This window comes from Aedes aegypti, chromosome 2 (genome assembly GCF_002204515.2).
Source record: "Aedes aegypti strain LVP_AGWG chromosome 2, AaegL5.0 Primary Assembly, whole genome shotgun sequence".
Lineage (NCBI taxonomy): Eukaryota > Metazoa > Arthropoda > Insecta > Diptera > Culicidae > Aedes > Aedes aegypti.
Window position 1 is genome coordinate 399,740,641 of NC_035108.1, and position 11,623 is coordinate 399,752,263.

At 34.8% G+C, this 11,623-nt stretch overlaps 1 protein-coding gene across 3 annotated transcripts; it reads right to left on the reverse strand.

Moving 5' to 3' along the window:
- Positions 1-3,318: 3,318 nt before the first annotated feature.
- Positions 3,319-10,435, reverse strand: LOC5577539 (cyclin-H). 3 transcript variants are annotated; one of them, XM_001656505.2, is made up of 7 exons: positions 10,374-10,435; positions 10,159-10,307; positions 9,900-10,096; positions 9,636-9,837; positions 4,003-4,107; positions 3,695-3,930; positions 3,319-3,633 (listed from the first exon to the last, which is right to left on the reverse strand). In XM_001656505.2, exons 2-7 carry the CDS (start codon positions 10,273-10,275, stop codon positions 3,489-3,491), a joined length of 1,002 nt encoding a protein of 333 aa, XP_001656555.1. In that variant the 5' UTR covers positions 10,276-10,307; positions 10,374-10,435; the 3' UTR covers positions 3,319-3,488. The 3 variants fall into 3 exon arrangements, with proteins under 3 accessions (XP_001656555.1, XP_021702804.1, XP_001656552.1); XM_021847112.1 differs by having other exon boundaries at positions 3,319-3,417; positions 3,485-3,633; positions 10,159-10,428; XM_001656502.2 differs by having other exon boundaries at positions 10,159-10,428.
- Positions 10,436-11,623: the final 1,188 nt, after the last annotated feature.

Consider the following 11,623-nt stretch of genomic DNA (forward strand, 5'->3'; position numbering starts at 1 on the left):
ATCAGCAATCATCAAAAATTGAAAACCAGTTTTTTCGTTCAATTTTCAATCAATCATCATGAAAATCTATCATCGTATTTTAGATAGCGAGTACAATGCAATGATAGATTTTTTTTAGCTTTGCTTTAATTTTGAGAAAAAAAAACTGGTTTTGAAAATTTGTAAAACGATGATGGTTATTTTCCTCTTAACTTTAGTTCATAACACAAAAGAATGCTATTGAAGTTTCAATGACGATGATGATGATCGCGATGATGGAATCTTAAAGGTAACTATCGGAAAATTGTGTCAATTTTCCAAGATTTTTTTTTTGTGGCTTCCACGTTGTTCGACTTATGAAGTTCCAACAAAGCCCATCCTTCCACTAAAGACTTAAAGACATACAATGATTAAAAACTTGAATACAATTAAATTATTATGTATGGCGAAGTTGGAAATCATTATGACTACAACTGGTACACCTACCCTATGTAACGTTCTATATAACCAGAAAACTCTTAAAAAAGAAATGCAATAAGTCAGAATAGTTCAATAAGACTTCATAGTTTAGACTTCACTTGCTTATTGGTTACCTGAGAATGTTGTACCAAAATTCAGCAAATCTGGAATGTAGTGTTTCTTAACCTTGTCAATTTTTACTCAAGTCCAATGACAAATCATTCACTCGTATCGGTATCTTCAAATTGTGTTTAAATTATATACCTACATATATGTTTGCATTGGAATTTTGTTTATCATTTTGTCCGCGATGTTTCAATATTTTATATTTTTGTAATTAACATAACGCACACCATTTCGCCGTTGTACTTTGTATTAAATTTGCATTCGTTTTAAACCCAAGCGTCAATATTTCAGCTGTACCGAGAATTGTTCGCGATACCATTGTAAATGTGTATGTAGTCACTTCTCAAAATTTCCTATTTTTCAGGGATTCATAAATTGCTTTTGTTTCAAAGTTTCATGAATATGTACCCAAATAATCAGAAGAAAAGATAATGATTCCAAAGTTTTCTAAGCAGCTTCCAATGGTATTTGCGATTAATCCATAAACGAAAGTAAAATCTTTTTGAGTACTTTTTCTTGTTATAAAATTTTAAGCAACATAAGAAACTCATTGCAAAAAAAATCCGAAGAAGTTCTCTACAGCAGTGGTAATATTATTAAGTTTGTAGGTCGCTTAAGATACTTCGCGAAACATTGAAGTTCCTAAGAGTTCCCTTCGGCACTGTTATTTGCCTAAATAGCATACTTTACCTTCTTTATCAGCCAGAAAGTACGCTCGAAACTTTTTGGATCTTTGGAAAGAGAAGCCGAACTTTTGGTTACTTAGGTACGTAAGTGCAATAAAAGTTCAAAAACATTCAAACATGCCTCTATTTTCAAAAAAAAAACGTGTATACAAGACATATACATTCTTGGAAAATTTTGTTATTTAAACGAGTCAAAAACAACATTATAAATTAGCACATTGTTTTGTCTCCAATTCCTAACACTTGACTTTAAAATAGTGAATTTCCAAAAAAAATATCAATAAAATTTAAAATTTGTTCTGAATTAGAGACAAATTAAATTTTCATTTCAATAATGTTGACCCATAAATAGGACCGGGAGCGGCCCATTTGGCATAAAATAATTTGGTATAAAGTCATTTTGCATAACGCCGTTTGGTATAATAATCAATTAGCATTAATTCTCAGAAACATAATTTGCTTCGTTATATCCTACTTATTTATGATAGCTCGCTTTGCTTGTTTAAAGAACATACATTTTTGTCAATAGCTTGAAGAACAGTAAAACAGAAAAGTGATATCCGAATCTAGCGCAAACGCTGTGTCCCATTACGAACGTTATTATAACAAAAATATTTAGCAAAACTTCAAAAAATTCTAAAGCAGTCATATCTATATCTCACTTTTGAAAGCAATAAATAACGGACGTTTCTTTTATACAGCGCAACCAATTCACACCATCTGGGTCCCGTATCCCAAACAAATTCCTTCTAAATATTTTTAGTTTTCTCTTAAGATCATAAACATTTAGATACGAAATGCATTCATCCGTTCCTTTAGCATTTAGTTTTAATAAATTATTCAATCACAAACAGCACCACCGTTAGCAGGACCCGGTCCAGCCAGGAGAGACGAGACGAAAAACACGAAACATCGATTTTTTTTGGATAAAGGTATAGTATTGACACTGTTCTAGTGTCCAAAGCATAAGTAACAATAAACGAGAATTTAAAAAAAAATTAAGGGCAAGGTATGGTTCTTATACATAATATCACAAACCTTTCAAAGTTTAAGTAGAAAATTCCTCTCAAGAGACGGACGAAGATGCGAACGAATAGTACATAGTTTAAAATATTTAATAGTATGAAACGACCTCACCAATATCACAGAGGACAGATATACTCGTTCCATTTTTATACTGTGTAAATAATTTGAATTTGTATACTGTTTAAAGGATTTGAAAATGTCATTCATACTCGACAATTTCTACCGTAATTTCAGCTGGTATTGATCCTATAATTATTCTAAGAATTTCTCCAACATCGACTCCAATAGTATTGCTATGCCTACTTTCTAAGAATATCCATAATAATTTTCTCAGAAGTTCTAGAAGAGTTGCTGAAAAAATACATAAATGTTTGTTTTTTGAAGTATATATTTTGACGTAATTTGTAGCAATCCTTGAATACATTCGATAGATTTTTTCGCAGAATTCCTTAAATAATTTGTAAATTAATTCAGAAAGTAGTTCCTGGAAGCATTTAACACGGAATAGGGTAATTCGCCAATTGTTGAACGGTCAAAATGCTGGCCAATTGTTGAACACGCCATAAGGAATACACGGACTGTTCAACAATAGGCGAGATTTTCAGCCATTCAACATTAGGCGAATTGCCCTACCTGAAGGAATGTCGTAACACTCAAAAGGCCAAACTCTTTCATGAATCAAATTTTCAGAACTTTCAAGAACTATTCAACACAAATCACGTAAATCTCAACCAACCATGTTCAGACAAGGTTCAGTTTTTATTCTAGTGTCAAAAATCGTTGTTTTTGCGTGGATAATGTGGAACAACTTTAAAGAATGTTAATTTAGCGATCGTGACGGAACAAGAAGAGTTAGTCAACTTACTCTATTTTCTGCTATAGATACTTATCTTGTCACACAATTGATAGCTCCCTTTCTATATAAGCGTGATATACTAAGAAGATCACTTATTGCATATACAAGACCCTATTTCTGCCTGTTCGCAAATCTCAACTCTGACAAAAAACTATATAACGAAGTTTCGGCACAAGTCAGCGCTTCTTTAAATTTTAGAAGATTTTTATTACAAATAACTGTCATACTTACAACACATTGGCATTTGTACGGAAACAGATGGCGCTACGCGAACCGAAAGAGAAACTACAACAGTAAAGTACAATTAAGAGTAAAAGATAAACTTGTTTTAGCTGCACGTGTCCGAATTTACCGCCTCATTCTATCGACATGTTAGCTGGATTACTGTTATTCAGCTGGGAAACTTCCAGGCTGGTGTCGGTGGCATTCATGTGATACGAGGTACTCATCAGCTCGATATCATCCTCATCTTCGTACATCTTTTTCATCCGTTGCTTGTAGCTGGTAATAAATAAAATTTAATGTTATAACAATAATTAACATTACGAAATTTCAAACATACATTTGACTGTCCGGGTTATTTTCCTGGTTCCGACACTTTTCCAACTTTTTCTCGAGGGCACGCACACGTTCCTTCTGGGGTAGCTCAATAGTGCGTACCATCGACCGGACCCTTCGGACGGCTTCTATCAGAACTGGGAGCTTTTCTTTCGCTGTTCCAAACAGTGATTCGGTAACGTAACTATCTAGGTTTTCCTGTTCTTTACTCGCCGCGTGGAGAACTGCTGCCAGAGCAATCTGATTAATAGATGTAAAATAGAGGTAACTATAAGAACTGTCTTTAGATTTTTATAAGAACAGCAACCCTACCTGTGAAGGGGCGTACATCAAGGGAGCATCGGTGAGGAATGTTTTATCTATAAAGTCGTCTATGCCTGGTCGAAGCCTATCGGGATTGTTCATATTGCACCGAGTCTAAAAAAATGATTCTATGTTAAGTACAGTTTATTAACTGTCGAAGTGCTCATAGAACACTACATCGAGGAGCAAGCTCTGACTCAGTGGGGACGTAATGCCAAGCAGAATAAAAAGTTAAGTACAGTTTCAGAGCTGAGAAACAAACAATATGAAACCTAACTCTAATAAGAGAACAAGAGTTTTAATACGAGTACTTCATAGAATCAGACCAGCCATTTCTCTAAAGAGATTTGAAGATTTTTTTTTCCGGAAATCTTCGTAATATTACTTGCACAGACAAGTGTCTGTGTTACTTGTATTTGAAATGTATCAGGAATTCCTATTATACCAAAGATACTATAATTGTTTCTCTCACTGAATACAGATGTCACCATAGAGAATAAACTATTGTAAGGAATATCTATGGGGCCCAGATAGCCGTAGCGGTAAACGCGCAGCTTTTCAGCAGGACCATGCTGAGGGTCGTGGGTTCGAATCCCGCTGGTCTTTTCGTAAAGGAAATTTTCTCGATTCCCAGGGCATAGAGTATCTTCGTACCTGCCACACGATATACAAATGCAAAAAAAATGGTCAATCGACAAAGAAAGCTCTCAGTTAATAACTGTGGAAGTGCTCATAAGAACACTAATCTGAGAAGAAGGCTCTGTCCCAGTTGGGACGTAACGCCAGAAAGAAGAAGAAGAAGGAATATCTATTGTCTACTGTGGAGACTTCATGTACATATTGTATATAAAAGACGTATGAATCCTACACTGAGGAAAAAAATATATCGATTACCATAAGAAACGGTTATGAAATTTTACTAGAAGAAAATATTATAAATTTCAAACGACGGCGGTATGAACGAATTAGCTTGTGGTATAGTATAAGTTTTGCAGTACAGTAGTATAGAATTCATAATGTGTCGTATGAAATCTATGATTATTTGTTATGAATATCAAATTGCACTTGTATGAATCACAGCATATTTAAGTATGACCTTGGTACGAACATTTATGAAATTTATTTTATATTATTATGCCTTTTGCAGTACTTCAATTGTAACAAGACGTTTCTTCTAGTTTTTCTAATATGTCTTATAGAATATCACTTTTTCACTTCAACTTTATAAAACTATGCTATATGTATTTATGTAAAAAAATAAGAAAACAATATTTACTTAAAAATATACATTTTCATCATTATTTTTAAATCAATAGTTTGTCTCCCCGTTGAAATTGCCATTCAATCGAATATTGCCGTTGGCAGAACTGAAATCCCCTGGCAGTCTGGCACCGCTTCCGGAAAAACGGCTTCTGAAGAAGATTGTCGATTAATCATTTGAAATACATGATAAAATCTAAGAACTTACTAAACTCACGTTCTCACGTGTTCTAGCCTCTTCGATAACCTCATTTTTTTTCCATTGTGCACGAGTTAAAGCTTTGCAAATTTCATCTTTTGGTCACCCTATTTACACCGCACTCTACGTAGGATTATCGATAATTACTTTTTACCTCTAAACACAGCCAAGACCTTTGCCAAAACTTTGAAATTCGCGAGCTACTTTTGTGCAAACTCCATTTTGAATCGATTTGTACATAGACCATGCTCGGTTCATAAAAAAAAAACGTATGATATTTTTCAAAAAAGGCTTGCTTTGGATTTCATAAGCACATCGTATGAAATGTTATAGAGCCTCGTATGAATCTTAAATTTAATTCGTATGCTCTTCATAAGCGAGTTATGGGCATCATACGAATCGTATGAAATGTTTTTCATCTTTCAAAATACTGTTTCATACGAAAGGTGTTTTGAAGAACATAACTTCAGTTTCCTATAGGATAGCCCTCTTAGTCCTAGACGATCCACTGGACTATAAATATAGATTAGAAGTGGAAGTTCTGGTGTTCAATGGCAAGTTCGAACACATCAGTATTGTCTGTAAGTTTTCATGTTTTCACAGCAACTTCATTAGAAAAAGATTCAGCTATTTACACACGGCTTTCCTCAGGTGTTATTCAGAAGCTCATTATGTATTTTTTACGAACAACCCAAGGAATTTCTCTAAGAATTTGAATCCTCTGGCAATTATTCCTGTAGCCCTTCCATCTATTTACCTAAAATATTTTAGGATTTCGCTTAGGATCATCTTAAAGAATTTAACCAGACATTTCTCCAGAGATATCCCGCTAATTTCTCAGGGTTTCTTCCAAAATAGTTTGTTTTTGATTCATTAAAAAGTTTCCAAGAAAGTCATAAACGAATTTATTCTGGAATCCTTCCAAAAATGTTTACAAGCAACTGTTAAGAAAATTATTGGAGTAATGTCGGAAAAATCCATAGATAATGTCATGCAGGATTTTATTTTTTTTTTAAATGACAGATTCGCTAACGATGTGTGAAGACTTAGGAAATTATTTGGAATTATTGAAACAATCGCTGAGAGAAACCATGAATGATTTCATGATAAAAGCCCTATGAAACTGGTTTGAAGAATTACTGAAAAAAATGGCGTAGAAATTCCAAAAGGAGATCTCGTTTTCTTTTTTTTTTGGGAAATTTCCTAAACGAATATCTTTACAAACTTTGAATTATACTTTTAAGGATTTTCGTCGAAGAAATCCTGTAAAAATATTTGAAAGATATCCTAGAGTAATGACTGGAAAAATCGGTGAAGGATCTATTTGAATAATTTCTGAAAGAAACACTGGAATAGTACCGAGGAAAACTTACACAGTAATCTCTGTAGAAATTACTGGAGACAGTAGCGTAGGAGTGCTCAAGAATGCCTTGGAACAAATTCTGAAGAAATCCCTAAGCATTGCATGGAAAATCGCTGGAGGAATTTCTAGACGAAGTCTTGGGAGAAGAATGTCTAGAGCAGTCCTCGAAAAAGTAGACCTCATGCTTGAAAAAAAAACTGATATTTCACATTGGATATTTCTGATTTTTTTCACTCGAACTGGTCCTAATATTACAAGTAGTACGACTGTAGATTTTTGAAAGAATTAAAGTTTTTGCTCAATGTTTTTTTTTTTAGGTATTACCCCGAAGATTTCTTCCGGTTTTCCTTTATTGATTTTCCACCGGCCTTCTCAACGGATTCCTCCATGAATTTCGTTCAATGATTCTTTCTCAGATACTCCTCCATCATTATTATTCTCCAAACCAAAGATTATTCGGCAAGACAAGATTTTTATTGTCAATTTCGCTAGGATTTCATCCAAGATCTCCGTTTAGTAATTTCTACAGTGATGCCTCCACTAATAAATTTCCTTCAAAAGTGTAGTTTAGGATTTCTTTAAGATTTCAACCAGAAATTTCTCAAAGAATACCTTTAGCAATCACTTAAAGACTCCTCTCAAGATTCCTCCAGGAAGTGCTCTAGAAAATCTTTGTGAAATTTCCCAAGGAAGTAATACTCACAGAATGTATGCAGGATTTTCCCATGGAAATGTTAGGAATATTTTTTTTTAACTTTGGAGACAATGTGCAAAAAATCCGGGCGGTATTTTTCAAATCTTATAGTAATCTTTGATGAATCTTCTGTTGAAGTCCCTGATAAAATCTTGCGAAAGGATCTGAAAAACGCCCCCTGTCACTTTAAATTAAATTTTGGGAAATCCACTAAGATTTTTTTTGAGAAATTACTTGAGAATTTAACAAATAGTTCCTGGATGGTATGTAGGAGAAAATTCTAGAGAAATCCTAATGAGCACACCGTGATCGAATTCATTGAGGAATTCCTGGGAAAGCCCTTGATAGATTTTCTGGAATAATCTCTGAATGATTTATGGAGCAATAATTGAGACAATCCGTTGATTAATTCATGAAGGAATTCATATGACAATAGCTGAAAAAAAGGACTGGAAAAATCGGCGTAAGAACTTCTCGAGAAAAATTATGTAATAAACCTTTGAGAATTCTTGTAAGAACTGTGAATATCTAGGAAGATCTGCTTTAAGTTGGAACTGGAGTAATCGCGAAAATCTCTTGAGGAATTTCTGGAACAGTATCTAGAAAAAAAAATCAATGCGGTTAAATTCTTGAAGAATTTTTTTTTATTGTCGAATGAAAAATCACCGGAGGAACTTCTGCACGAATTCTTGGAATAGTTTGTGGGAAATCTCTAGAGACATTTCTGAAGGGATGCCTGGAGGAGTTCTTAAGGTATTCCAGAATAAATCTTAACCCTATGGAGGAAAAAAAAAATACACCAAAAAGAGGCCGAATAGGAACAATAAAGAAACTCTATGAAATTTGTTCAAAATATCTTCAAGAATTCGACCTGGAAGGATAACTTCAGGAATTACTAGGTACACAATGATGCCTTCACTAATTTCTAAGAATTTTCTCTAGAATTATCGTTCAGATTTACCAAGAATTTGTCTAAGGATATCTTTATAAATTACTTCAAATATGCTTTCTCTGATTTCTTCAGCCAAGCAATTTATTTTTTTTTTTTGAGAAATTTCCCAAGAAAATTTTCAAAAAATAAATATATAGGTTTTCTTTCAGAGATGTTTGCAGGAAATCGTCAAGGATTTTTTAGAGATATCATTGTAAAAATACCTGAAAAATGCAGCAAATATAACGCTAAAATCTCCGATGAAGCTTCTGTAGATACATAAAAAAGACAGTTTTTCTAAGATAGTTATTGAAAACAATAATCAAGTAAAATTTAGCAAGAGAAATTTTGCAGGACTTTCTGGAGGCATTCGTTAAAAAAAATTGCATTCTTTCAGGACGACGAATTACCATTTTGGGTAAATGCCGTTGACTGATGATGCGAAGTACTCCAATCCGGTATGATTCTTAGAATGAAACCAACAACCAGATTGGGCTTTTCTTACCAAATTTCAAAAGCGCTTAAAATGCCCTTATTGAAATATTGTCTTCTACGTACATATAACGCTGGACAGTCACAGAGCAAATTTTGTGAGGTCTCTATTTCACAGTCGACAGACACCAGTTTGACATCGATTGATTTTATTCAAATGATATCTTGTCGGACAATGTCCTGTGAGAAGTCCAATAAGTATGCTTAAAGATTTTTTGTTTGAATCTAAAAGTTTTTCCGTAACGTTTTTATTTGGAGTTATGAACAGTTTTGATTTCCTTAAGGTTTCTGTTGCAATCCAGTTTGACTGTATCATTTGATCCTTCCTATAATCTATAATAGATTTGCAAGCGATCCACTCATAAAGATTTTTTGTTGATGCAATACTCATTTTTACTTTACCATTTGAATCGTTTTATTCCTTAACTGCGCTGAATTACGGCACTTTACGGTAACATGTTTTTTTTTGCGTTGAAGTACTTGTTTAATTTAATAGAAACTCTGGAGAAAATACTGGAAATATCCCGAAGAAAATTAAGTATTCCAGTTGAACCTGTGAAATATTCGTTTCTGGAAAAGTCGTAAAATGACTCAAATTTTTGCACCTGGATTGGCTATGAAAAAAGTGATTTAAGAGATCATTGTGATTGAAGACGAGACTTTTGAGACCCCTCATAAAATAGTGACCAATCATCAAACATACCTTAATATCGATCAGAAATCCTTCTATTGGCCGGAACGGATTGTGCACAGTGAGGTAGTAATTCAACTCCTGCATCAACAACAACTCGTTCGACAGAATAATGTCCATCGCTTTGCTGCGGTCTCCTTTAATGTTGGCCACAAATTGGCCAATAGAAACGTTGAATTCTTCTACTTTACAGGAAAGATACACACAAGTGGCCCTGCAAAAACAGTTTGAATTAGATAAGTTTAAACTAAATAATATGAGTACATCAGTACTCACAAAATTTCCTTCGGGTGGTAATCCATGGACGAATTGTTCAGGTAGAACCGTTTGAAATAATGGAACGCTGTTCCGACGACGTATTTTGGCATTGGAGGCTCGAACCGTTTGCAGAATTCCTTCAGCTGAAGCTCGTACTGTTTGAGCAAAAGCCGTTCCTCGTCCGATGATAGGAAGAAAGCTCCTTTTTGTTCTTCCTAAAAAGGTGTATACAGTTACATTACCCAAATTAAACTTTATAACAATACAAGATACTTACAGACATCCCGACTCCATGCCGGGCAATGAAATTGTAGTTCTGTTTCAGCCGGAGTTCCGCCAGTTCCTGTTCGCTTTTGAAAGTCCAATATTTTTTCTGCGAACTTTGAGGATACATTTTGCCGGAGCTTATGTTTAGTTCCCTAGACGCTATCAATTTTAAGAGACTGAAAATTTATCGAAAGATTGAATTTTCTAGGAAACTGATCAACAAACCGAGCAAACGACCGGAGCAAACGATGCAAAAAACCGCATTCAAAATGTTTGTTATGACATTTGCTGCGCGTGCCCAGCGGTGTTGCTGTACGACACAGTTCGAGATCAATTTGTGAATCGGGCAGTAGAACCAAATGTAAACATGCCATAGTTTACCATCAGAACAGATTCTGAAAGCCCGAATAAAATCTAAACACCGTTCGAACCGGCTGTCTTGAGAATGGACCAATGCACGTGTTAACTCGTTGAAGTTTGAGCGGTGCCGTGTTATTTATGTGACCATGGAAACGCGTGAACTTGGCACCGCTCAAACGTCAAAATAGTGAACTCGTGCATTGGCCCATACTGAGTTTCTTTAAAATAAAATCACTAAAACTAAGTATAGAATTGACTGTTTCATGAAAATGGAGTACTAGCATTTATTGCATAAAGCCCAATAAAGTAAATTCCTGGTCTATCTTGATGCTTCGGAAGTTCAGGCAAGTAATCGTCTATGAAAACGAGGGGGGCGACACATCCAGATAGCCGACAGCGTTGCCAACCTTTCAGATTTGTCTGGAATATTCCAGATTATTTAGGCACCATTCTTCAAAAATCTTGAAGATCCAGATAATGTTGGGCAGAGGTGGACACACCACAACGCAGAACAGGGTTACCGAAGCGGAACGCGGAGCCAGGATTTCGGTAGGAAAGAACACAACTAAAACATCAACTACAGTACGCAAGAGAAAGCTGTAATAAACACGACTGAACGGATTGAACATCACATTACGGATGAATAGCAAACTTTCCATTCTCCCTTCCTTCGTACTCTTACTATTACTATACTCGTACTATTCGTACTTACTATAACACACATCAGGTGCTGGCGCTTTGCATACGAGGTACAATCATTGCACACTCCAACAGATAAAATTTGTAATTAATTTGTAAGCTTATCCATGTACGACATAGGAGTTCCAGACTTTTTCACACAGCCAATTCAGATTAACGACCCCAGTAAAATTTTAATGGGTTTTGGAACTACGGTTTTTTCGGTAATAGGATCCTAAAGCCCTGTCCCAATTTTAGAGCCAAACGCTTAAGTTTAGGCCAAAAACACATGTTTACTCAATTTTTTAATGCTTTTCGTTTGTTTAAGTCCAAAAAATATTTTTTTGTGTTTCGTTAGATTTTGTCACACCCCTTGGCTTAAACTCAAGTTTTGAGTGTATTTTGATTTCCGTGTCCCTTTCGAAATGTCAGATTGG

What these genes read in the sequence shown, in the direction of transcription:
- LOC5577539 (XM_001656505.2), bottom strand. Translation starts at nt 10,275, where the DNA reads ATGTATCCTCAAAGTTCGCAGAAAAAATATTGGACTTTCAAAAGCGAA. An exon ending in TACCACCCGAAGGAAATTTT is followed by an intron (nt 9,838 to 9,899) that starts GTGAGTACTGAT and finishes CTGTTTTTGCAG; the next exon opens with GGCCACTTGTGTGTATCTTT. An exon ending in AATAACCCGGACAGTCAAAT is followed by an intron (nt 3,634 to 3,694) that starts GTATGTTTGAAA and finishes ATTTATTACCAG; the next exon opens with CTACAAGCAACGGATGAAAA.